This window comes from Eretmochelys imbricata, chromosome 1 (assembly GCF_965152235.1).
Source record: "Eretmochelys imbricata isolate rEreImb1 chromosome 1, rEreImb1.hap1, whole genome shotgun sequence".
NCBI classification, from domain to species: Eukaryota; Metazoa; Chordata; order Testudines; family Cheloniidae; genus Eretmochelys; species Eretmochelys imbricata.
The window spans coordinates 7,337,612-7,364,847 of NC_135572.1; the positions used below are offsets into that span (position 1 = coordinate 7,337,612).

The 27,236-nt window shown below is 47.3% G+C and overlaps 3 protein-coding genes across 3 annotated transcripts; all 3 read right to left on the reverse strand.

The window, feature by feature from the left end:
* Positions 1-1,098: 1,098 nt before the first annotated feature.
* On the reverse strand, positions 1,099-2,034 carry LOC144279276 (olfactory receptor 51G2-like). The gene has a single exon (XM_077840769.1). The coding sequence runs from the start codon at positions 2,032-2,034 to the stop codon at positions 1,099-1,101; it is 936 nt and encodes a 311-aa protein (XP_077696895.1).
* Positions 2,035-12,512: 10,478 nt separating this feature from the next.
* Positions 12,513-13,448, reverse strand: LOC144279286 (olfactory receptor 51G2-like). Its single transcript, XM_077840775.1, has one exon. It carries the CDS (start codon positions 13,446-13,448, stop codon positions 12,513-12,515), a length of 936 nt encoding a protein of 311 aa, XP_077696901.1.
* Positions 13,449-24,080: 10,632 nt separating this feature from the next.
* Positions 24,081-25,016, reverse strand: LOC144279297 (olfactory receptor 51G2-like). The gene has a single exon (XM_077840780.1). It carries the CDS (start codon positions 25,014-25,016, stop codon positions 24,081-24,083), a length of 936 nt encoding a protein of 311 aa, XP_077696906.1.
* Positions 25,017-27,236: the final 2,220 nt, after the last annotated feature.

Genomic DNA, 27,236 nt, shown 5'->3' on the forward strand with positions numbered 1-27,236 from the left:
AGAAGAGCGCTGCAAGACCTCAGCAAGTTTGCAGATGACACTAAACTGGGAGGAGAGGTAGATACGCTGGAGGCTAAGGATAGGATACAGAGGGCCCTGGACAAATTAGAGGACTGGGCCAAAAGAAATCTGATGAGGTTCAACAAGGACCAATGCAGAGTCCTGCACTTAGGATGGAAAAATCCCATGCACCACTACAGGCTAGGGACCGAATGGCTCGGCAGCAGTTCTGCAGAAAAGGACCAAGGGGTTACAGTGGATGAGAAGCTGGATATGAGTCAACAGTGTGCCCTTGTTGCCAAGAAGGCCAATGGCACACTTCCTTTGAAGTTTTTAAGGTCAGGCTTGACAAAGCCCAGGCTGGGATGATTTAGTTGGGAATTGTTCCTGGTTTGAGCAGGGTGTTGGACTAGATGACCTCCTGAGGTCCCTATCAACCCTGATATTCTATGATTCTATGATTTGGACAGTGTGACAGGCCAGGTGAAATGGGAAACAACCTCCACACCCCTTTTCTTGATTCACTGTATTGACCGGAATTCTGAGGTTGGAACAGCCACCGATATGGCACTTTATGGGCCAACATCTCACGATTCCCCTGGCTCTCCATGAGCACAGTCACTTCGTATATGCTGCTGCCCGCCTTGGTCTCCTTCCCCCAGTGCCGTGTCCTCTCTGACCAGCGAGTTGGAACAGCCCCATTTCCACTGCTCCGTGTCTTACACCCCATCTGAACCTCTCTCTAAAGAGTGGAAATCAGTAGCTCTTCTACCCCTGGTCTACACTGTGGGGTGGGGGGGGGCAGAATCGATCTAGATATGCAACTAAAGCTACGAGTATAGCATAGCTGAAGTTGACGTATCTTAGATGGACTTAGAATCACTTTCTCCATGGCCTCACGGCATTGGATCAACGGCCGCAGCCCCCCTGTTGACTCCGCTTCCACCTCTTGCCCTGGTGGAGTTCCGGAGTCGACAGCAGAGCAATCGGAGATCGTGTAGACATGGCCCTAGGCTCACACGTAAGGTTCCAGGATTGAATAGGTGGCCACGGCCTGTTTTTCTTAACTCCTGTGTCACTGGATGATGAACTGACTATTCATTTGACAAACACCCTAATTATCCTTGCACGAAGATGTTTGCTTTTCATGCTGTACACTACTGGATTAATCAGGGGCGGGCCCAGCAAGTAGATATAGCCCAGGAGAATTTGAAGCAAGGGAGAAGAGCTCTTCCAGAATCTGTGTATGACAGTCAGGCTGAACTCTGGCATGTAGAAGACCAGGACGGCGCAGAGGTGGGAGACGCAGGTGTTCAAGGCCCTGAGGCACTCCATGTGGGATGCGATACTCAGCACTGCTTTGAGGATCATCACATAAGAGAGGAAGATGAGCAGCGAGTCCAACCACAGCGTTATGATTGTTACAAACAAGCCATGGATATTATTGAATGTGATGTCCGCACATGCCAACTTCATGACGTCCTGGTACAGGCAGTAGGAATGGGAGAGGACGTTGGCTCGACAGTATTGGAACCGTTTCAGGAGTAAGGGGAATGGTAATTCTATGGCCACACCTCTTAGCACAACCACCAACCCCATCTTGGCTATTCTCGGCAGGGTTAAGATGGAAGCATATCTCAGTGGGTTACAGATAGCAATGAAGCGATCAAAGGCCATCATCAAAAGCATGGCGGATTCAAGTGTTGCAAGAAAGTGGATAAAGAACATCTGGGTAAAACAAGCATTGAGGCTGATTTCCCTAGAGTTAAACAAGTATATACCCAGTATCGTCGGTATAGTGCTTATCGATAAACCAAGGTCTGTGACGGCCAACATGGAAAGTAAAATGTACATGGGCTCATGGAGGCTTGGATCTGTTTTTATAGCAAACAGAATGAGTGAATTTCCTACTATTGAAGTAACATACACTAAGCAGAAGGGGATAGAGATCCAGAGATGGATGTCTTCCTTCCCAGGTATCCCGGTGAGAAAGAAAACTGCAGGGTTGAATTTGGTTTTATTGACAGCTGACATAATGGACTGAGAAGGTCCGATGAGTTTTAAACTTTTCTTCCTGGAAGGAAAAAGCACAGGAGACTAGATGATATTTATTGAGACATTATTCTGCTCTGAGTGGAATTCTAGAGACTCCCTGGAGTTCAAGGAAGATCAGCAAAAACATAGTTTTGGATTTTCAGCACCAATAGTAACCCATATAAACACCCTGCCCCTCTTTGCATTCTTCTAAGCAACTGGCCCCATTGAGATCTTGTGGCTCAGAGTTCCGCAGCCTATTGGAGCACTGTGTGCTTTTGCAGTTGTGACCTTCCCACAGACACCCTTTTTGGCCCTGCCCTTCTGAGTGTGGCACTTTATCCTATCCGGAGAGTCCAAATTATGCCACTACCTCTTTGGAGCACAGGAGATCATTTTTCGCGCCATTTTCTGAGTTCAAAAACATTGACTGTAACGGCATGACTCCAGATTTACATGTGTCAATTCAATTAGAAGAGGACTCCATTAACTTTCCCTTGCCAAATGCTCCCAGTGATATACTCTGACCCCCCAAAATCCCTCCAAGAGAAGCTGAAGTGATTTTCCTAGCCAATGTTGACTGAATGCAGAGAGTTCAATTGTCCTATAGACTTCCCTTCATCCTCACAGGATCTGCATCCTGTATTTGGCAAATGAGAAGCTTGACAGAAAAGACAGAGAGTTATTTCAGCTGGGCGGGGTGGGGTTGCTGTTACAAAAGGGTGAATAGTGCAAACACTAAGTTTGCACTAATATCCAGCTGAGTGTGCAAGTTACCTCAGCCAAGCTTGTGTAACAGGTGATGTGTGTAAATCACATTCAAACCACTATTACTCTCCCCTTTCATGCACCTCAGATCTACTCTTTGCTGAAACACGGACCAGCGGTTCTGTTCTCCAGGACCTTTTGGAAGGTCTTTCACAAGTATTACAAAGTGGTGGAGTGCACGGATTCACAATCGAGCCAGAGAATAAAATGGTTAAAAATGCATTTGCTGATTAAATTTCCAGGACAAAATAAACCTGGCATGATTGGGGAACTAGTAACTCTTATTCCCTGGGGTCTCTTCTTTCGCAGCCCAGAGCATTATCGGGCCCAGAGCACACGGCATCTACAGAAAGAGGAGCTCTTTGGAAATCCTGACATGGAGCATCAGGGTTTTAAAACACTCTGGGCTCGCTTTGAATGTCAGATTTCTGTGTAGCTGAAATTATTCACTGTGCAGCATGGGTAGATGTAGGGGAGGAGTTCCCAAATGACCTAGCGCTGCCTTCCCTCCAGCCCCATCACTGAGTCCTCTGCTGCTTCGGACAATATCTGCCAATGGAAACACGTTGCAGCCTTTCCCCTTTACTTCACATTTTAAAGATAGCCAAACCTGCCAACATACCCAATTCCTGCTGGAAGGGGAGCTGCTGACACCAGAGGTCTTCACCCTGTAGCACAAGGAGTCACCGGACAGGTTGCGTGGGCAGCAGGCTGCAGGCAGTATCTGTTCAGACAGGGAGGGAACTGTCTTTATGAAGCAGGTTAGCACATTCCCTTGGGGCCTACTTGGCCATCAGGGAACCTTAGCTGCTCGGCTTAGTTTGCACCAGGTTTCATCCCCGTGACAGCCAATGGCAAACTGCAGGAGGCCAAATCACAGGGGATGCGCGGTGATGCTAGTCAACTGGACTGCAGTGCCAAGCCCTGCTGCAGGCTCTATTCCTGGGATCCGGGTTTGTCGTCACGGTTCGTATGGTTCCGATTAGTCACATGGCTACCTCGGGGGCGGCCACCTGGTAACAATGTTACAGCTGTGATCTTGCTGAAATAAAATTAATAAATAAGTAAATTAACAATCAAAATATTATTAATATAGGACCAGATTTCTCCCCAGCAGCCCCCTGTCCTGTATTACAAACCCAGGGTGCAGGGGAAGGGAGATTCCACAAGGCTCCCTACATGGAATTTCCCTCGGATCGTTCCAGGAAGGGGTCCCTTCATCAGTTCAACCATCATTTATGTTCTGAGGATGAGGCAGATGAAAAGCCTCCCATTTCTTTTGGGGATCCAGGCAGGTGCAGCTGGGTAACATCATGGCAGCTGAGCTTTCAGAGAACAATGTTCCATTTTCTATGAAAAGTCACCCTGTGGGGTTCCTTCCCCACTCTGAACCCTAGGGTAAAGATGTAGGGACCCGCATGAAATAACCCCTAAGCTTAAAAACTTCCCTAAGGTACAAACTTTGCCTTCTCCTTGAACCCTATGCTGCCACCACCAAGCATTTTAAACAAAGAACAGGGGAAGAGACGACACGGAGACGTCTTCCCCCAAAATATCCCCGCAAGTCCTACACCCCCTTTCCTGGGGAGGCTTAAGAATAATATACTAACCAATTGGTTACAAAACCATCAAAGACCCAAACTCCTAGATCTTGGAACAATGGAAAAATCAGTCAGGTTCTGAAAAGAAGGGTTTTATTAAAAAAAGAAAGGTAAAAATCATCTCTCTAAAATCAGGATGGAAAATACTTTACAGGGTATTCAGATACAAAACAGAGAGGATCCCCCTCTGGGCAAAACCTTAAAGTTACAGAAAACAGGAATAAACCTCCCTCTTAAGACAGGGAAAATTCACATAAAACAAAACATAAACTCATCCGTCTTGCCTGGCTTACCTACACTGGTTGCAATATTGGAGACTTGGATTAGGATAGGCAGGAGAAGATGGATTTCTGTCTTACCTTTCTCAGTCCCAAGAGAGGACAACCACGTAAACAATGAGCACAAACAAAACCCTTCCACCACCCCAAGATTTCAAAGTATCATGTCTCCTTACTGGTCCTTTGGGTCAGGTGCCAGCCAGGTTAGCTGAGCTTCTTAATCCTTTACAGGTAACAGGATGTTGCTTCTGGCCAGGAGGGATTTTATAGCACTCCATACAGAAAGGTGGTTACCCTTCCCTTTATATTTATGACACACCCCCAAAAAGGATGCAAAGGAAACATTTTAGTTTGGGTCAAAATGTTGTGTGTTTTCCAGCCCACCTCCAGCTACTAGCTGTCAGTAGCCCTCTGCCAGCGTCCCACACTGAGCAGCCCCTTAGGGTGACTATAATTCCCAAAGAGAAAACAGGAGACCCCCAGATGATCGCATTAAGGCTCCCACCCCCATGAGATGCTGTTGCCTATTGCTGTAACTCTGTAAGGGCCCCCTCAGGGTTTCAGGAGGCTGTTTTCTCCCCCACAGCTCTGCCTCATCCCTTGCAGGTGGCTGGCATCTGCACTCACCTCCCCCGAACATTCCTCCACTCTCCACTTCCCCACTTCTTTGACAGAAGTGGGCATATCTCCTCTTTGCTGTTCCCAGCTGATCAAGACAGCAAGAGCAAAGAGGACAAATTCCTCCTTCCGGAAAAATAAAAGCCTGACACAGGACTTAAAAAAGGGACTGTCCTGGCCAAAAAGATACATAATGAAACTATATGTATTGTCACCCTACCATGGACGATGGCCACACAACTCTATAATGGAGGGAGCCCCTGGAAAAGGCTTGTCTGAATCAAACCATCCATCAGAGGAACAGATAAGAACATAAGAATGACCATATGGATTCAGACCAATGGTCCATCTAGCCCAGTGTCCTGTCGTTTGACGATGGCCGGTGAAGATGCTTCAGAGGCAATTAACAGATCAGTGCAATTGTTGAGTGTTTCATCCTCCGTCATCTGCTCCCATCCTCTGACAGTCAGTGGTTTACAGACACCAGAGCATGGGGTTTCGTCCCTCACTATCCTGGCTAATAACCACTGATGAATCTCTCTCCCTTGATCTTACCTGGACCCAGTTATGCATTTGGCCTTCACAACGTCACCTAGCAATGAGTTCCACAGGCTGACTGTGCCTTGTGTGAAGAAATAATTCCTTTTGTTTCTTTTAAACCTGATGCTCATTAACTTCATGTGTGACCTCTGTGAAGGGGCAAATAGCTCTTCCTGAATAACTTCCTCCACATCAATCATGACTTTATAGACCTCTCTCATATCTCCTCTGAATCGTCTCTTTTCCAAGTTGAAAATTCCCAGGCTTTTCCTCTCCTCATATGGAAGCTGTTCCCTGCCCCTAAAGATTTTTGTCACCTTTGTCTGTACACTTTCCAAGTCTAATATATCTTTTCTGAGATGGGGCGACCAGAATTACACAAAGTATTCAAGGTGTGGGCATACCACAGATAGAGAGATTCGTATATTTCTGTTACTCTTGAGGGAGGCGAGCCCACCGGCCCCTCTCCTTCTGCACAAGTCACACCCTACCCTGCACCCGGAATGCCAAGCCCCCACATCCTGGAGATGCCCAGAGCCTCTACAGCCCACGGGGATGGAGCCGCCCCCGCCGAGCCATGCCACTCCACCTCTCTTGAGACCTGAAGCCAACCTGGGGAAAAGCTTCTCTCGTCCCAAAAACCCTGAGCTTGTTATTTTCATCTTGTAGGTTCCAGGGCAGCCGAGGAGACGGTTGTGACACTGCCCACATATTCATCACAGTAGTTTCCTTGCGATATGTTTATGACGTAGTTCTGACATATCTTCTACAAAATATAGCCTGTGAGGTGTCTAAGAAAAAGTTATGGTTTCCATAATATGATGATCCTATTTGTGTGCATGTATCATTTTTATATCTTAACTTACGAATATAGACTATGTATCTATGTTCCAGACGTGGTTACACTGGCTTGACAACCACCAGGTAGAATGTTTCCATTGAAGACAGCTAGCTGTGAAGGGCCGGTTTAGGGTAGTGGGCCATTAGGGGAAACAATAGGCCTTAAGAGAAGTTTATCCCTCACCAGGTGAGCCTTCCTGAGAATGTTCCAGACAGCCTATGAGTAGTGGCTCCTATGACTCAGTCGGGCATGCAAGGGCATGTGGGATAAATGAAGTTTCTGCGTGGGGGATAGCTCTGTTTCGGAATGTGAAATGCATCCTCCACCTTCTAGTAATTGCTACATAACCTTCTGGCTGGATTTGGGGAATTTGCAGTCACCTACCTTGATGATGTGGCTATATTCTCAGATTCATGGGGAATCACAGATGCCTCTGAGCATGGTGTAGGCGGAGTTTAACTGCAATAAGGACCACATCAGCAATTCCATCCTGTCGTGTTTCTCAGCAAAAGAACTTTCTGAGAGGCAAAGCCACTGGTCTCTCTTTGAAAAAGAAGATTATGCCATTGTGTATGTTCTGGAGAAGCTATGCCCATATATTTGGGGACTGCGCTTCCAACTGCAGACTGACCATGTGCGCTGAAATGGCTTCACACAGTCAGAGAGATGAACAAAAAACATCTTTGCTGCTGTTTAGCTAGTCAACGCTTTGATGTTGAGATACATCACATTTCAAGAGCCGCTAACAAAGTGGCTGATGCACTCTCGCGGGAAGGTTTCCCAGAATCAGCCAGGTAAAAATGTCCCTGCATTCTAAGGCATTGTAGTCCGCCAAATGTAAAAGTACTGTTTAGTTCTTCATGTAATTATTAGTAAAATTAGCTGTGCATGTCATTTATTAACTCTCTTTCCTAAACTTCCAGGAAGAAATCCCAGATGGCGTAGACCTGACCTGAACCAGGCTGGCCAGCACTTTCTGTGATTTGGGGGGCATGAGATAAGTGAAGGTGTAGGGAGGGTAGCTCCCTTTTATGAACACCCAGACAGGCAGTCAGCTGTAAAATCCCTCTTGGTGTCTGTTCTCTCTTTGCTTTACCTGTAAAGGGTGAACAAGCCCACAGGTAAAACAAAAGGAGTGGGCACCTAACCAAAAGAGCCAATGGGAAGGCTAGAACTTTTCAAATTGGGAAAGAAACTTTCCCTTTGTCTGTTGGTCTCTGAAGAATGAGCCAGGGACCAGCAATGCTTTAAGCAGCAATGCTGTGTAAAGCTTGAACCAGGTATAAAAATTCATCTTCCGTACCTAGAAGAAATCATGGGACAGGGCACGGTTAAAGAGACATTATTAGGTTTATTTCTTTTTTTTGGCTTTTAGATCTCCTCTGTGCTAACCCCAGATGCTTTTGTTTGCTTGTAACCTTTAAGCTGAACCCCCACAAAAGCTATTTCGGGTGCTTAATTATTGGAATTGCTCTTTTCAAATCTAGCAAAAGCCTAAGTTCTGGATGTATTTTTCTTCCTCTTTGTTTTTAATAAAATTTCCCTTTTTTAAGAAGAAGACAGGATTTTTGGTGTTCTAAGAGGTTTGTGCACATGCTGTGTGATTAGCTGGTGGCAACAGCTACTTTCTTTGTTTTCTTTTCCAGTTCTTCCCTGGGGAACGGGGGGGAGGACTTTTGCATCCCCCACAGAGAGGAATTCCCAAGTGCTCCTTCCTGGGTCCAAGTTGTTTTATTTTGTTTTTGTTTTTGTTTTTGTTTTGCATTTGGGTGGTGTCAGCAATTACCAAGCCACGGTCAGAGAAAAGCTGTAACCTTGGGAGTTTACTACAAGCCTGGAGTGGCCAGTATTATTTTTTAGACTCCTTGTGGGCCCCCACCTTCTGCACTCGGAGTGACAGAGTGGGGATTCAGCCTTGACAGCATGTGACCAGACCACATGACACTGACTCCATTGTGGTTACCTGTATTTTTCCACTATCTAAGCTGGATGGAATAAAACTATCTCTTGGCCTCACTCCCTACACAAGGGAACTCCTGCAAACACCTGAGGAACAAAGACTGAACGGGGGGAAGTGCCAGTGGTGGACATAGGCCTGGACAGGCTCAGCCTCCCTGGTGCTGCTGTGGCCACTCGCTGCCAGTTGCAGGGTTCGCACAGGGACCTTTTTATTCTTATGTGCCAAGCAGGTTCCAGGGTAGCTGAGGAGGCAATATGTGCTACTCAGCTTCTTCAGGAATCTCGCTGCACTCCATGGAGATTACTGATGAAACCAGGAAGCTGAGAAACACAGAGCGCTGTGACAGGTTGTCACCCCCAGGGGGCAGTCTCGGTGCTGTGGGAACCCCTGTGCCGCTCATCCCTCCAGCATGGCTGGCCAATCGTACACTGCTTTGCTGGTGACAAAGACAGCCTCTTCAAGCCCTGTTATCACCCAACACAACGGTAGGTGGTGCCACACCCCCAACTGAGCGGCCCGAGTGCTTTAGTGAGCCACTCAAGGACAGGCTGGAGACAACAGACAATTTCCCAACTCCCCAGCCTTTGCTCCCTTACTGGAGTATAAACCCCAAATTATACCATTTTGCAGGGCACAGGAGTACAACACAAGCTCATTAATCTAGGTGGCTTTCCCCTTGATGTGGGAAGGATATACGACAGCCTTTGTACACAAAGCTGGGATTTTCCCAAGCCATTTCACTCAAAACACGCTGGTAAAGATATAGCATAAAATAGTTTGATTTCCTACAAAAAGATGGATTTTAAATGAATAGAAACCCGATTAAAGCACATTATCCAGCACATAAACAAAAAATGGAAACTAAGTGTAACACGCAAAATAAAATGGATATGAATGAACAATTTCTCACCCTGGGTGATGGGACAAGCAGGCTATCAAATTTTCAAACACAAGCTAGAAATCCTTTTAGCTTGGGATCAGCACTTCCCCCTGTTCAGAAATTGTTCCTCAGCTGTTTCCAGGAGTTCTCTTGTGTGGGGAGTGAGGCCAAGACATGGTATCACTCCCCATGTTATATAGCAGTCAAATTGACATACCAAAATGGAGTGAACTACATTTGAAATACAGATACATACTCTATATTCATAATTTCAGATGCAAAAATGATACAAGCACACAAATAGGACCATCATATTCTCCACATCACAGCTTTCCATAGTAAACACCCAAGAATCTTTTTTCTACAAGACACACATAACTAGATCATAGTCATACCACAATCATAGCACTAAGATCAATATCGGGGGCATATAAAAAGCTCAGGTTCTTTGGGAAGAGACATGCTTTTCCCATGGGCTGGCTTGGGGTCTCAGGAGAGTGAGCTCGGCATGGCTGGCAGTGCTCCAGCCGTCCCAGGGCTCCTCCAACATTGGGGTTGGGGTGGGGGGATCATTGGTTCAGCCATGCGGTGTGTGGAAGCTCTGGGCTGCTCTGGGAGAGGGGGGCTCGCTACTCTGGCTCTGGCTGTGGTGGTGGGGCAAAAGGAGTGGTGAATTAGAGTGTACTGCCCATCCCCAGTTGGGCAGGAGAGTCCCGAAATACAGAGTTCAAGTCCCGCTGTGGGCTGAATGACTTTAGACGAGCATTTGTCCTGTATTACCTGCCATGCTGATCCATGCCTGCGGAAGGCTCATGGGCAGCACCACCCTTTTCACAGTCAGAGGGAGGAGGAGGTCCTTAGCTCCCCCTCTACCCGCTATGAGGCCACGCCCCAAGTTAGGGGACAGATGGAGGATCTGGGGGTCCCCAGAGCAGCACTTGCTCCCTGGGCTCCTCTTACCATGGCCTGTCTGTGATGTCCAGCCTAGTCAGTGGGTGAGGCTTGGGGAAAGAAGAGGACCAGGGGTGAGGCCATGTAGGGGGCAGGGCTCCTGCCTGTGTCCTGCTTTTGGCTTCTGAGAAGGTGCTCAGCCTACACTGAATGGGCTGGGCTGAGACAGGAGATTGTTGTGACTGCATTGCTGGGACAGCACAAACAGAGTGGAGGAGTACTAGGAAATATACTTCTGTGTGCAGAGCCATCAATAATGGGCAGGGGATGTTACCTGAATGGCTTCTCCTGGGGCTCCTGTGTTAATCATGTCTCTGTCTCAAGCACCTGGGTGAGGGCATGGGGGAAGGGTGCGGGACTGTGTCCCTTGAATAGCCCCTGTCCACAGCTGGAGCATGGATCATGCAGCTCCCAGAGCACTCAGGAAGCACTAGGACTGTGACTGCAGAAGAGCTCTGCAAGACCTCAGCAAGTTTTCAGATGACACTAAAACTGGGAGGAGAGGTAGATACTCTGGAGGGTAGGGATAGGATACAGAGGGCCCTGGACAAATTAGGGGATTGGGCAAAAAGAAATCTGATTAGATTCAACAAGGACCCATGCAGAGTCCTGCACTTAGGATGGAAGAATCCCATGCACCGCTACAGGCTAGGGACCGAATGGCTCAGCAGCAGTTCTGCAGAAAAGGACCTAGGGGTTACAGTCGATCAGAAGCTGGATATGAGTCAACAGTGTGCCCTTGTAGCCAAGAAGGCCAATGGCATTTTGGGGTGTATAAGTAGGGGCATAGCGAGCAGATCGAGGGACGTGATCGTTCCCCTCTATTCGACCTTGGTGAGGCCTCATTTGGAGTCCTGTGTCCAGTTTTGGGTCCCACACTACAAGAAGGATGTGGAAAAATTGGAAAGAGTCCAGCGGAGGGCAACAAAAATGATTAGGGGACTGGAACACATGACTTATGAGAAGAGGCTGAGGGAACTGGGATTGTTAAATCTGTGGAAGAGAAGAATGAGGGGGGATTTGATAGCTGCTTTCAACTACCTGAAACAGTGTTCCAAAGAGGATGGATCTAGACTGTTCTCAGTGGTAGCAGATGACAGAAGAAGGAGGAATGGTCTCAAGTTGCAGTGCAGGAGGTTTAGGTTGGATATTAGGAAAAATGTTTTCACCAGGAGGGTGGTGAAACACTGGAATGTGTTCCCTAGGGAGGTGGTGGAATCTCCTTCCTTTGAAGTTTTTAAGGTCAGGCTTGACAAAGCCCTGGCTGGGATGATTTAGTTGGGGATTGGTCCTGCTTTGTGTAGGGGGTTGGACTAGATGACCTGCTGAGGTCCCTTCCAACCCTGATATTCTATGATTCTATGATTCTATGATTTGGACAGTGTGACAGGCCAGGTGTAATGTGAAACAACCTCCACACTCCTTCTCTTTATTAACTGTATTGACCGGAATACTGAGGTTGGAACAGCCACTGACACGGCTCTTCATGGGCCAACATCTCACCAGTCCCCTGGCTCTCCACGAGCACAGTCACTTTGTATATGCTGCTGTTAGCCTTGGTCTCATTCCCCCAGTGCCCTGTCCTCTCTGACCAGTGAGTGGGAACAGCCCCACTTCCACTACTCCACGTCTTACACCCCTTCTGAACTTCTCCCTAAAGAGTGGAGATCAGTGGAAAGAGTGGAAATCATTCTAGGCCTGGTCTACACTGGGGGGGCGGAATCGATCTAAGATACGCAACTTTAGCTCCAAGAATAGCATAGCTGAAGTTGCCGTATCTTAGATTGACTTAGAATCACTTACTTCGCATCCTCGCGGCGTTGGATCGACGGCCGCCCATCCCCTGTTGACTCTGCTTCCGCCTCTCGTCCTGATGGAGTTCCGGAGTCGACAGCAGAGCAATCGGGGATCGATCACTACCCGCCGATCCAGCGGGTAGTGTAGACATGGCTCTCGACTCACACATAAGGGTGCAGGGTTGAATAGGTGGCCATGGTCTATTTTTCTTAACTCCTGTATCACCATATGATGAACTGATTATTTATTTGACAAACACCCTAATTATCCTTGCACGAAGGTGTTTGCTTTTCACACTGTACACTATTGGATTAATCAGGGGCGGGCCCAGCAAGTAGCTGTAGCCCAGGAGAATTTGTAGCAAGGGAGAAGAGCTCTTCCAGAATCTGTGTATGACAGTCAGGCTGAACTCTGGTATGTAGAAAACCAGGACGGCGCAGAGGTGGGAGACGCAGGTGTTCAAGGCCCTGAGGCACTCCATGTGGGAGGTGATGCTCAGCACTGTTTTAAGGATCATCACATAAGAGAGGAAGATGAGCAGCGAGTCCAACCACAGCGTTATGAGTGTAACAAACAAGCCATAGATGTTATTGACTGTGATGTCCGCACATGCCAACTTCATGATGTCCTGGTGCAGGCAGTAAGAATGGGAGAGGATGTTGGCTCGACAGTATTGGAACCGTTTCAGGAGTAAGGGGAATGGTAATGTTACGGCCACACCTCTTAGCACAAACACCGACCCCATCTTGGCTAATCTCGGCAGGGTTAAGATGGAAGCATATCTCAGTGGGTTACAGATTGCAATGAAGCGATCAAAGGCCATCATCAAAAGCATGGCGGATTCAATTATTGCAAGAAAGTGGATAAAGAACATCTGGGTAAAACAAGCATTGAGGCTGATTTCCCTAGAGTTAAACAAGTATATACCCAGTATCGTCGGTATAGTGCTTATCGATAAACCAAGGTCTGTGATGGCCAACATGGAAAGTAAAATGTACATGGGCTCATGGAGGCTTGGATCTGTTTTTATAGCAAACAGAATGAGTGAATTTCCTACTATTGAAGTAACATACACTAAGCAGAAGGGGATAGAGATCCAGAGATGGACGTCTTCCTTCCCAGGTATCCCGGTGAGAAAGAAAACTGCAGGGTTGAATTTTGTTTTATTGACAGCGGACATAATGGACTGAGAAGGTCCGATGAGTTTTAAACTTTTCTTCCTGAAGGAAAAAAGCACAGGAGATTAGATAATATTTATTGAGACATCATTCTGCTCTGAGTGGAATTCTAGAGACTCCCTGGAGTTCAAGGAAGATCAGCAAAAACATAGTTTTGCATTTTCAGCACCAATAGTAACCCATTTAAACACCCTGCCCCTCTTTGCATTCTTCTAAGCAACTGGCCCCATTGATATCTTGTGGCTCACAGTTCCACAGCCTATTGGAGCACTGTGTGCTTTTGCAATTGTGACCTTCCCACAAACACCCTTTTTGGCCCTGCACTTCTGAGTGTGGCCCATTGTATCATAACATTTGTGTAAACACATGGGAAGTGCACGGTGAAAATGGTCATAGTATTTATCTACCCTGCACTGAAGCTATTTACGTGTTTCATTGCCTCATTATATATATTTTATTTACTTTATCCTATCCAGAGAGTCCAAATTATGCCACTACCTCTTTGGAGCACATGAGATCATTTTTAGCACCATTTTCTGAATTCAGTAACATTAACTGTAACGTCATCACTCCAGATTTACATGTTTCAATTCAATTAGAAGAGGACTCCATTAACTTTCCCTTGCCAAATGCTCCCAGTGATATACTCTGACCCCCCAAAATCCCTCCAAGAGAAGCTGAAGTGATTTTCCTAGCCAATGTTGACTGAATGCAGAGAGTTCAATTGTCCTATAGACTTCCCTTCATCCTCACAGGATCTGCATCCTGTATTTGGCAAATGAGAAGCTTGACAGAAAAGACAGAGAGTTATTTCAGCTGGGCGGGGTGGGGTTGGTGTTACAAAAGGGTGAATAGTGCAAACACTAAGTTTGCACTAATATCCAGCTGAGGGTGCAAGTTACTTCAACCATGCTCGTGTAACAGGTGATGTGTGTAATCTACATTTAAACCACTATTACACTCCCCTTTCATGCACCTCAGATCTACTCTTTGCTGAAACACGGACCAGCGGTTCTGTTCTCCAGGACCTTTTGGAAAGTCTTTCACAGGTATTACAAAGTGGTTGAGTGCACGGCCCTGAATTCTTGCATTCACAATCGAGCCAGAGAATAAAATGGTTGAAAATGCATTTGCTGATTAAATTTCCAGGACAAAATAAACCTGGCTTGATTGGGAACTAGTAACTCTTATTCCCTGGGGTCTCTTCTTGCTCAGCCCAGAGCATTATGGGGCCCAGAGCATCTACAGAAAGAGGAGACCTTGAGAAATCCTGACACAGGGCATCAGGGTTTTGACACTCTGAGCTCGCTTGGAATGTCAGATTTCTGTGTAGCTAAAATTATTCACTGTGCAGCATGGGTAGATGTAGGGGAGGATTTCCCAAATGACGTGGCGCTTCCTTCCCTCCAGCCCCATCACTGAGTCCTCTGCTGCTTCAGACAATATCTGCCAATGGAAACATCTTGCAGCCTTTCCCCTCCACTTCACATTTTAAAGATAGCCAAACCTGCCAACGTACCCAATTCCTGCTGGAAGGGGAGCTGCTGACACCAGAGGTCTTCACCCTGGAGCACAAGGAGTCACCGGAGGGGTTGCGTGGGCAGCAGGCTGCAGGCAGTATCTGTTCAGACAGGGAGAAAACTCTCTTTATGAAGCAGGTTTGCACATTCCCTTGGGGCCTACTTGGCCATCAGGGAACCTCAGCTGCTCGGCTTAGTTTGCACCAGGTTTCCTCCCCGTGACAGCCAATGGCAAACTGCAGGAGGCCAAATCACAGGGGATGCGCGGTGATGCTAGTCAGCTGGACTGCAGTGCCGAGCCCTGCTGCAGGCTCTATTCCTGGGATCCGGGTTTGTCGTCACGGTTCGTATGGTTCCGATTAGTCACATGGCTACCTCGGGGGCGGCCACCTGGTAACAGTGGCACAGCTGTGATCTTGCTCAAACATAATTAATAAATAAGTAAATTAATAATAAAAATATTACTAATATAGGACCAGATTTCTCCCCAGTAGCCCTCTGTCCTGCATTACAAACCCAGGGTGCAGGCCAGGGAAGGGAGATTCCACAGGGCTCCCAACATGGAAATTTCCCTCGGATCATTCTAGGAAGGGGGTCCCTTCCCTTCTCCCTGAGCAATGAAAAGGGGGACCCAGGATCAAGGGATCCCCAAAGTTACGCAAAGATCTTGGTGATCCACTGATAGCGAGGCCTCCCCACCCACAACCTCTAGGCCTCCACACCTGCTCTAGGACCCTCTCCAGCTCCCTCTAGCACAGGCTCATCAGAGATGTGCTACCAGGGTCTGTCACAGTAGCCACTGCCCACAGGATGTGCTGAAGGGACATGGTACAGTGTGGAGGGGGCAACACACAGGTGGGAAGGCTGTGGAGAGTAGCTAATGGGCACAATAACCCAGCTGCAGACTGCTCAGGAGGTTTCAACCTTTCCATACCCAGAGCGCAGCCAGAGACTCCGTCAGTTCAACCATCATTTATGTTCTGAGGACGAGGCAAATGAAAAGCCTCCCATTTCTCTTGGGGATCCAGGCAGCTGTAGCTGGGCAGCATCATGGCAGCTGAGCTTTCAGAGAACAATGTTCCATTTTCTGTGAAAAGTCACCCTGTCAGGGTTCCTTCCCCACTCTGAACTCTAGGGCAGAGATGTGGGGAACCACATGAAAGACCCCCTACGCTTATTCTTAGTAGCTTAGGTGAAAAACTTCCTCAAGGTACAAACTTTGCCTTGTCCTGAACCCTATGCTGCCACCACCAAGCCTTTTAAACAAAGAACAGGGGAAGAGACCACCTGGAGATGTCTTCCCCCAGAATATCCCCCCATGACCTACACCCCCTTTCCGGGGGAGGCTTAAGCATAATATCCTAACCAATTGGTTACAAAACCATCAAAGACCCAAACGCCTGGATCTTGGAAGAATAGAAAAATCAGTCAGGTTCTGAAAAGAAGGGTTTTATTAAAAAAAGAAAGGTAAAAATCATCTCTCTAAAATCAGGATGGAAAATACTTTACAGGGTATTCAGATACAAAACACAGAGGATCCCCCTCTGGGCAAAACCATAAAGATACAAAAAAAAAAAAAAACAAAAAACCAAGAATAAACCTACCTCTTAACACGGGGAAAATTCATATAAAACAAAAGATAAACTCATCCGTCTTGCCTGGTTTACCTACACTGGTTGCAATATTGGAGACTTGGATTAGGATAGGCAGGAGAAGATGGATTTCTGTCTTACCTCTCTCAGTCCCAAGTGAGGACAACCACGTAAAGAAGGAGCACAAACAAAACCCTTCCCCCACCCCAAGATTTCAAAGTATCATGTCTCCTTATTGGTCCTTAGGGTCAGGTGCCAGCCAGGTTAGCTGAGCTTCTTAACCCTTTACAGGTAAGAGGATGCTGCTTCTGGCCAGGAGGGATTTTATAGTACTCTATAGAGAAAGGTGGTTACCCTTCCCTTTATATTTATGACACACCCCCAAAGAGGATGCAAAGGAAACATTTTAGTTTGGGTCAAAATGTTGTGTGTTTTCCAGCCCAGCTCCAGCTCCAGCTCAAAACATCAGCCTCTGTCACTTGTGCTATAGGACCATGCCACTAACTGGCAGTAGCCCTCCATCAGCCTCCCACACTGAGCAGCCCCTTAGGGTGACTATAATTCCCAAAGAGAAAACAGGAGACCCCCAGATGATCGCACGAAGCCTCCCACCCCCATGAGATGCTGTTGCCTATTGCTGTAACTCTGTAAGGGTCCCCTCAGGGTTTTAGGAGGCTGTTTCCTCCCCAACCGCTCTGCCTCATCCCTTGCAGGTGGCTGGCATCTCCACTCACCTCCCCCGAACATTCCTCCACTCTCCACTTCTTTGACAGAAGTGGGCATATCTCCTCTTTGCTGTTCCCAGCTGATCATGACATCAAGAGCAAAGAGGACAAATTCCTCCTTCCGGAAAAAAAAAAAGTCTCACCCAGGACTTAAAAAAGGGACTGTCCTGGCCAAAAAGATACATAATGAAACTATATGTATTGTCACCCTACCATGGATGATGGCCACACAAGTCCTATAATGGAGGGAGCCCCTGGAAAAGGCTTGTCTGAATCAAACCATCCATCAGAGGAACAGATTCAGAATATAAGAATGACCGTATGGATTCAGACGAATGGTCCATCTAGCCCAGTGTCCTGTCGTTTGACAATGGCCAGTGAAGATGTTTCAGAGGCAATTAACAGATCAGTGCAATTGTTGAGTGTTTCATCCTCAGTCGTCTGCTCCCATCCTCTGACAGTCAGTGGTTTACAGACAGCCAGAGCATGGGGTTTCGTCCTTCACTATCCTGGCTAATAGCCACTGATGAACCTCTCTCCCTTGATCTTACATGGACCCAGTTATGCATTTGGCCTAAACAACATCACCTAGCAATGAGTTCCACAGGCTGACTGTGCCTTGTGTGAAGAAATACTTCCTTTTGTTTCTTTTAAACCTGATGCTCATTAACTTCACGGGTGACCCCTGTGAAGGGGCAAATAGCTCTTCCTGAATCACTTCTTCCACATCAATCATGACTTTATAGACCTCTCTCATATCTCCTCTGAATCGTCTCTTTTCCAAGTTGAAAATTTCCAGGCGTTTCCTCTCCTCATATGGTAGCTGTTCCCTGCCCCTAAAGATTTTTGTCACCTTTGTCTGTACACTTTCAAGTCTAATATATCTTTTCTGAGATGGGGCGACCAGAACGACACAAAGTATTCAAGGTGTGGCCATACCACAGATTTAGATTTTCATATATTTCTGTCACCTTCGGGGAGGCGAGCCCGCCGGCCCCTCTCCTTCTGCATGAGGCACACGCTACCCTGCACCCGGAATGCCAAACCCCCCCATCCTGGAGATGTCCAGCACCTCCACAGCCCACGGGGATGGAGCCGCTCCTCCTCCCCAGCCGTGCCACTCCACCTCTCTTGAGACCTGAAGCCAACCTGGGGAAAAGCTTCTCATGTCCCAAAAAACCTGAGCTTGTTATTTTCACCTTGTAGGTTCCAGGGCAGCCGCGGAGACGATAGTGACACTGCCCGCATATTCATCACAGTAGTATCCTTGCGATACGTTTATGACGTAGTTCTGACATATCTTCTACAAAATATAGCCTGTGAGGTGTCTATGAAAAAGTTATGGTTTCCAGAATATGATGATCCAATTTGTGTGCATGTATCATTTTTATATCTAAACTTACGAATATAGACTATGTATCTATGTTCCAGACGTGGTTACACTGGCTTGACATCCACCAGGTAGAATGTTTCCATTGAAGACAGCTAGTTGTGAAGGGCCGTTTCAGGGTAGTGGGCCATTAGGGGATACAATAGGCCTTAAGAGAAGTTTTTCCCTCACCAGGTGAGCCTTCCTGACAATGTTCCAGACAGCCTATTTGTAATGCCTCGTATGACTCAGTCGGGCATGCAAGGGCATGTGAGATAAATGAAGTTTCTGTGTGTGGGGGGGGGGCGTAGCTCCCTTTTGGACTGGGAAATGCATCCTCCACCTTCCAGAAATTGCTACATAACCTTCTGGCTGGATGTGGGGAATTTACAGTCACCTACCTTGATGATGTGGCTATATTCTCAGATTCATGGGGAATCACAGATGCCTCCGAGCATGGTGTAGGAGGAGTTTAAAAGCCATAAGGACCACATCAACAATTCCATCCTGTCGTGTTTCTCAGCAAAAGAACTTTCTGAGAGGCAAAGCCACTGGTCATTCCCTGAAAAAAAAGATTACGCCATTGTGTATGCTCTGGAGAAGCTACGCCCATACATTTGGGGACTCCGCTTCCAACTGCAGAATGACAATGCTGCGCTGAAGTGGCTTTACACAGCCAGAGAGACGAACAAAAAACTTCTTTGGTGCAATTTAGCTAGTCAACACTTTGATGGTGAGATACAACACATTTCAAGAGCCGCTAACAAAGTGGCTGATGCACTCTCCTGGGAAGGTTTCCCAAAATCAGCCAGGTAAAAATGTCCTTGCATTTTAAGGCATTATACTCCTTCAAATGTAAAAATACTGTTTAGTTCTTCATGTATTTATTAGTAAAATTAGAGGTGCATATAATTTATTAACTCTCTTTCTTAAACCTCCAGTAAGAAATCCCAGCAGGTGTGGACCTGACCTGATCCAGGCTGGCCAGCACTTTCTGTGATTTGGGGGCATGAGATAAGTGAAGGTGTAGGGGGGGTAGCTCCCTTTTATGAACACCCAGACAGGCAGTTAACTATAAAATCCCTCTTGGTGTCTGTTCTCTGTTTGCTTTATCTGTAAAGGGGTAACAAGATAACAGGTAAAAGAAAAGGCGTGGGCACCTAAACAAAAGTGCCAATGGGAAGGCTAGAACTTTTCAAATTGGGAAAGAAACTTTCCCTTTGTCTGTTGGTCTCTGGAGAAGGAGACAGGGACCAGCAATGCTGTAAGCAGCAATGCTGTGTAAGTCTTGAACCACGTATAAAAATTCATCTTCCATACCTAGAAGAAATCATGGGACAGGGCATGGTTAAAGAGACATGATTAGGTTTTTTTCTTTGTTTTGGCTTTTGGAGCTCCTCTGTGCTAATCCCAGATGCTTTTGTTTGCTTGTAACCTTTAAACTGAACCCCCACGAAAGCTATTTTGGGTGCTTAATTTTTGGAATTGCTCTTTTCAAATCTAGCAAAAGCCTAAGTTCTGGATGTATTTTTCTTCCTCTTTGTTTTTAATAAAATTTCCCTTTTTTAAGAAGAGGATTGGATTTTTGGTGTGCTAAGAGGTTTGTGCACATGCTGTTTGATAAAGCTGGTGGCAACAGCTACTTTCCTTTGTTTTCTTTTCCAGTTCTTCCCCAGGGAATGGGGGGAGGACTTGTGGGTCCCCCACAGAGAGGAATTCCCAAGTGCTCCTTCCTGGGTCCAAGTTGTTTTATTTTGTTTTTGTTTTGTTTTTGTTTTTTTTGCATTTGGGTGGTGTCAGCAATTACCAAGCTACGGTCAGAGAAAAGTTGTAACCTTGGGAGTTTACTACAAGCCTGGAGTGGCCAGTATTATTTTTAGACTCCTTGTGGGCCCCCACCTTCTGCACTCGGAGTGACAGAGTGGGGATTCAGCCTTGACAGCATGTGACCAGACCACATGACACCGACTCCATTGTGGTTACCTGTATTTTTCCACTATCTAAGCTGGGAAAAAACACTGTCTCTTAGCTCACTCCCTACACAAGGGAACTCCTGCAAACACCTGAGGAACAAAGACTGAACGGGGGGAAGTGCCAGTGGTGGATATAGGCCTGGACAGGCTCAGCCTCCCTGGTGCTGCTGTGGCCACTCGCTGCCAGTTGCAGGGTTCGCACAGGGAACTATTTATTCTTATGTGCCAAGCAGGTTCCAGGGTAGCTGAGGAGGCAATATGTGCTACTCAGCTTCTTCAGGAATCTCGCTGCACTCCATGGAGATTACTGATGAAACCAGGAAGCTGAGAAACACAGAGCGCTGTGACAGGTTGTCACCCCCAGGGGGCAGTCTCGGTGCTGTGGGAACCCCTGTGCCGCTCATCCCTCCAGCATGGCTGTCCAATCGTACACTGGTTTGCTCGTGACAAAGACAGCCTCTTCAAGCCCTGTTATCACCCAACACAGCGGAAGGTGATGCCACACACCCAACTGAGCGGCCTGAGTGCTTTAGTGAGCCACTCAAGGACAGGCTGGAGACAACAGACAATTTCCCAACTCCCCAGCCTTTGCTTCCTTACTGGAGTATAAACCCCAAATTATACCATTTTGCATTGCACAGGAGTACAACACAAGCTCATTCATCTAGGTGGCTTTCCCCTTGATGTGGGAAGGATATACGACAGCCTTTGTACACAGAGCTGGGATTTTCCCCAGACACTTTACTCAAAACACGCTGGTAAAGATAAAGCATAAAATAGTTTTATTACCTAGAAAAAGATGGATATTAAATGGATAGAAACCAGATTAAAGCACAATATCTAGCATGTAAACAACAAATGAAAACACACAAAATAAATTGGATATGAATGAACAATTTCTCACCCTGGGTGATGAAACAAGCAGTCCATCAAATTTTCAAACGCAAGCTAGAAATCCTTTTAGCTTGGGATCAGCACTTCCCCATGTTCAGAAATTGTTCCTCAGCTGTTTCCAGGAGTTCTCTTGTGTGGGGAGTGAGGCCAAGACATGGTGTCACTCCCCGTGTTATATAGCAGAAAAATACACCTACCAAAATGGAGTGAACTACATTTGAAATACAGATACATAGTCAATATTTATAATTTCAGATGCAAAAATGATACAAGCACACAAATAGGACCATCATATTCTCCACATCACAGCTTTCCATACTAAACAACCAAGAATCTTTTTTCTACAAGACACACATAACTACATCATAGTCATACCACAATCATAGCACTAAGATCAATATTGGGGGCATATAAAAAGCTCAGGTTCTTTGGGAAGAGACATGCTTTTCCCATTGGCTGGCTTGGGGTCTCAGGAGAGTGAGCTCGGCATGGCTGGCAGTGCTCCAGCCGTCCCAGGGCTCCTCCAACTTTGGGGCTGGGGTGGGAGGATCATTGGTTCAGCCATGCGGTGTGTGGAAGCTCTGGGCTGCTCTGGGAGAGGGGGCCTTGCTACTCTGGCTCTGGCTGTGGTGGTGGGGCAAAAGGAGTGGTGAATTATAGTGGACTGCCCATCCCCAGTTGGGCAGGACAGTCCCAAAATTCAGAGTTCAAGTCCCGCTGTGGGCTGAATGACTTTAAAAGAGCATTTGTCCTGAATTACCTGCCATGCCGATCCACGCCTGCCCAAGCCTCATGGGCAGCGCCACCCTTTTCACAGTTCGGGGGAGGAGGAGGTCCTTAGCTCCCCCTCCACCCGCTATGAGGCCACGCCCCAAGTTAGGGGGTAGGTGGAGGGTCTGGGGGTCCCCAGAGCAGCACTTGCTCCCTGGGCTCCTCTTACCATGGCCTGTCTGTGATGTCCAGCCTAGTCAGTGGGTGAGGCTTGGGGAAAGAGGAGGACCAGGAGGTGGGAGTTCAGGGGGAAGAAGATGGCCGGGGTGAGGCCATGTAGGGTGCACGGCTCCTGCCTGTGTCCTGCTTTTGGCTTTCGAGAAGGTGCTCACCCTACACTGAATGGGCTGGGCTGAGGCAGGAGATCGCCGTGACTCTGTTGGAGACCTGAGGCCTGTTTCTACCCCTCTGCATTGCTGGGGCAGCACAAACAGAGGGGAGGAGTCCTAGGAAATATGCTTCTGTGTGCAGAGCCAATAATAAGGGGTGGGGGCTCTTACCTGAATGGCTTCTCATGGGGCTCCAGTGTTAATCATGTCTCTGACATGACTCAGTCTCAAGAACCTGGGTGAGGGCATGGGGGAAGGGTGCGGGACTGTGTCCCTTGAATAGCCCCTGTCCACAGCTGTGGAATGGATCATGAAGCTCCCAGAGCGCTCAGGAAGGACGAGGACTGTGACTGCAGAAGAGCGCTGCAAGACCTCAGCAAGTTTGCAGATGACACTAAACTGGGAGGAAAGGTAGATATGCTGGAGGCTAAGGATAGGATACAGAGGGCCCTGGACAAATTAGAGGACTGGGCCAAAAGAAATCTGATGAGGTTCAACAAGGACCAATGCAGAGTCCTGCACTTAGGATGGAAAAATCCCATGCACCGCTACAGGCTAGGGACTGAATGGCTCGGCAGCAGTTCTGCAAAAAAGGACCAAGGGGTTACAGTGGATGAGAAGCTGGAGATGAGTCAACAGTGTGCCCTTGTTGCCAAGAAGGCCAATGGCACACTTCCTTTGAAGTTTTTAAGGTCAGGCTTGACAAAGCCCAGGCTGGGATGATTTAGTTGGGAATTGTTCCTGGTTTGAGCAGGGTGTTGGACTAGATGACCTCCTGAGGTCCCTATCAACCCTGATATTCTATGATTCTATGATTCTATGATTTGGATAGTGTGTCAGGCCAGGTGAAATGGGAAACAACCTCCACACCCCTTTTCTTGATTCACTGTATTGACCGGAATTCTGAGGTTGGAACAGCCACCGATATGGCGCTTTATGGGCCAAGATCTCCCGAGTCCCCTGGCTCTCCAGGAGCACAGTCACTTCGTATATGCTGCTGCCCGCCTTGGTCTCCTTCCCCCAGTGCCGTGTCCTCTCTGACCAGCGAGTTGGAACAGCCCCATTTCCACTGCTCCGTGTCTTACACCCCATCTGAACCTCTCTCTAAAGAGTGGAAATCAGTAGCTCTTCTACGCCTGGTCTACACTGTGGGGTGGGGGGGGGCGGAATCGATCTAAAATATGCGACTTTAGCTACGAGTATAGCATAGCTGAAGTTGACGTATCTTAGATGGACTTAGAATCACTTTCTCCATGGCCTCACGGCATTGGATCAACGGCCGCAGCCCCCCTGTTGACTCCGCTTCCACCTCTTGCCCTGGTGGAGTTCCGGAGTCGACAGCAGAGCAATCGGAGATCGTGTAGACATGGCCCTAGGCTCACACGTAAGGTTCCAGGATTGAATAGGTGGCCACGGCCTGTTTTTCTTAACTCCTGTGTCACTGGATGATGAACTGACTATTCATTTGACAAACACCCTAATTATCCTTGCACGAAGATGTTTCCTTTTCATGCTGTACACTACTGGATTAATCAGGGGCGGGCCCAGCAAGTAGATATAGCCCAGGAGAATTTGAAGCAAGGGAGAAGAGCTCTTCCAGAATCTGTGTATGACAGTCAGGCTGAACTCTGGCATGTAGAAGACCAGGACGGCGCAGAGGTGGGAGACGCAGGTGTTCAAGGCCCTGAGGCACTCCATGTGGGATGCGATACTCAGCACTGCTTTGAGGATCATCACATAAGAGAGGAAGATGAGCAGCGAGTCCAACCACAGCGTTATGAGTGTTACAAACAAGCCATGGATATTATTGAATGTGATGTCCGCACATGCCAACTTCATGACGTCCTGGTACAGGCAGTAGGAATGGGAGAGGACGTTGGCTCGACAGTATTGGAACCGTTTCAGGAGTAAGGGGAATGGTAATTCTATGGCCACACCTCTTAGCACAACCACCAACCCCATCTTGGTTATTCTCGGCAGGGTTAAGATGGAAGCATATCTCAGTGGGTTACAGATAGCAATGAAGCGATCAAAGGCCATCATCAAAAGCATGGCGGATTCAAGTGTTGCAAGAAAGTGGATAAAGAACATCTGGGTAAAACAAGCATTGAGGCTGATTTCCCTAGAGTTAAACAAGTATATACCCATTGTCGTCGGTATGGTGGTTATCGATAAACCAAGGTCTGTGAAGGCCAACATGGAAAGGAAAATGTACATGGGCTCATGGAGGCTTGGATCTGTTTTTATAGCAAACAGAATGAGTGAATTTCCTACTATTGAAGTAACATACACTAAGCAGAAGGGGATAGAGATCCAGAGATGGACGTCTTCCTTCCCAGGTATCCCGGTGAGAAAGAAAACAGCAGGGTTGAATTTAGTTTCATTGATAGCTGACATAATGGACTGAGAAGGTCCGATGAGTTTTAAACTTTTCTTCCTGGAAGGAAAAAGCACAGGAGACTAGATGATATTTATTGAGACATCATTCTGCTCTGAGTGGAATTCTAGAGACTCCCTGGAGTTCAAGGAAGATCAGCAAAAACATAGTTTTGGATTTTCAGCACCAATAGTAACCCATATAAACACCCTGCCCCTCTTTGCATTCTTCTAAGCATCTGGCCCCATTGAGATCTTGTGGCTCAGAGTTCCGCAGCCTATTGGAGCACTGTGTGCTTTTGCAGTTGTGACCTTCCCACAGACACCCTTTTTGGCCCTGCCCTTCTGAGTGTGGCACTTTATCCTATCCGGAGAGTCCAAATTATGCCACTACCTCTTTGGAGCACAGGAGATCATTTTTCGCGCCATTTTCTGAATTCAATAACATTGACTGTAACGGCATGACTCCAGATTTACATGTGTCAATTCAATTAGAAGAGGACTCCATTAACTTTCCCTTGCCAAATGCTCCCAGTGATATACTCTGACCCCCCAAAATCCCTCCAAGAGAAGCTGAAGTGATTTTCCTAGCCAATGTTGACTGAATGCAGAGAGTTCAATTGTCCTATAGACTTCCCTTCATCCTCACAGGATCTGCATCCTGTATTTGGCAAATGAGAAGCTTGACAGAAAAGACAGAGAGTTATTTCAGCTGGGCGGGGTGGGGTTGCTGTTACAAAAGGGTGAATAGTGCAAACACTAAGTTTGCACTAATATCCAGCTGAGTGTGCAAGTTACCTCAGCCAAGCTTGTGTAACAGGTGATGTGTGTAAATCACATTCAAACCACTATTACTCTCCCCTTTCATGCACCTCAGATCTACTCTTTGCTGAAACACGGACCAGCGGTTCTGTTCTCCAGGACCTTTTGGAAGGTCTTTCACAAGTATTACAAAGTGGTGGAGTGCACGGATTCACAATCGAGCCAGAGAATAAAATGGTTAAAAATGCATTTGCTCATTAAATTTCCAGGACAAAATAAACCTGGCATGATTGGGGAACTAGTAACTCTTATTCCCTGGGGTCTCTTCTTTCGCAGCCCAGAGCATTATCGGGCCCAGAGCACACGGCATCTACAGAAAGAGGAGCTCTTTGGAAATCCTGACATGGAGCATCAGGGTTTTAAAACACTCTGGGCTCGCTTTGAATGTCAGATTTCTGTGTAGCTGAAATTATTCACTGTGCAGCATGGGTAGATGTAGGGGAGGAGTTCCCAAATGACCTAGCGCTGCCTTCCCTCCAGCCCCATCACTGAGTCCTCTGCTGCTTCGGACAATATCTGCCAATGGAAACACGTTGCAGCCTTTCCCCTTTACTTCACATTTTAAAGATAGCCAAACCTGCCAACATACCCAATTCCTGCTGGAAGGGGAGCTGCTGACACCAGAGGTCTTCACCCTGTAGCACAAGGAGTCACCGGACAGGTTGCGTGGGCAGCAGGCTGCAGGCAGTATCTGTTCAGACAGGGAGGGAACTGTCTTTATGAAGCAGGTTAGCACATTCCCTTGGGGCCTACTTGGCCATCAGGGAACCTTAGCTGCTCGGCTTAGTTTGCACCAGGTTTCATCCCAGTGACAGCCAATGGCAAACTGCAGGAGGCCAAATCACAGGGGATTCGCGGTGATGCTAGTCAACTGGACTGCAGTGCCAAGCCCTGCTGCAGGCTCTATTCCTGGGATCCGGGTTTGTCGTCACGGTTCGTATGGTTCCGATTAGTCACATGGCTACCTCGGGGGCGGCCACCTGGTAACAATGTTACAGCTGTGATCTTGCTGAAATAAAATTAATAAATAAGTAAATTAACAATGAAAATATTATTAATATAGGACCAGATTTCTCCCCAGCAGCCCCCTGTCCTGCATTACAAACCCAGGGTGCAGACCAGGGAAGGGAGATTCCACAAGGCTCCCTACATGGAATTTCCCTCGGATCGTTCCAGGAAGGGGTCCCTTCATCAGTTCAACCATCATTTATGTTCTGAGGACGAGGCAGATGAAAAGCCTCCCATTTCTTTTGGGGATCCAGGCAGGTGCAGCTGGGTAACATCATGGCAGCTGAGCTTTCAGAGAACAATGTTCCATTTTCTATGAAAAGTCACCCTGTCAGGGTTCCTTCCCCACTCTGAACCCTAGGGTACAGATGTGGGGAACCGCATGAAAGAACCCCTAAGCTTAAAAACTTC

Coding starts and splice junctions, on each gene's coding strand:
- LOC144279297 (XM_077840780.1), bottom strand. CDS start 25,016: ATGTCAGCTATCAATGAAACTAAATTCAACCCTGCTGTTTTCTTTCTC.
- LOC144279276 (XM_077840769.1), bottom strand. CDS start 2,034: ATGTCAGCTGTCAATAAAACCAAATTCAACCCTGCAGTTTTCTTTCTC.
- LOC144279286 (XM_077840775.1), bottom strand. CDS start 13,448: ATGTCCGCTGTCAATAAAACAAAATTCAACCCTGCAGTTTTCTTTCTC.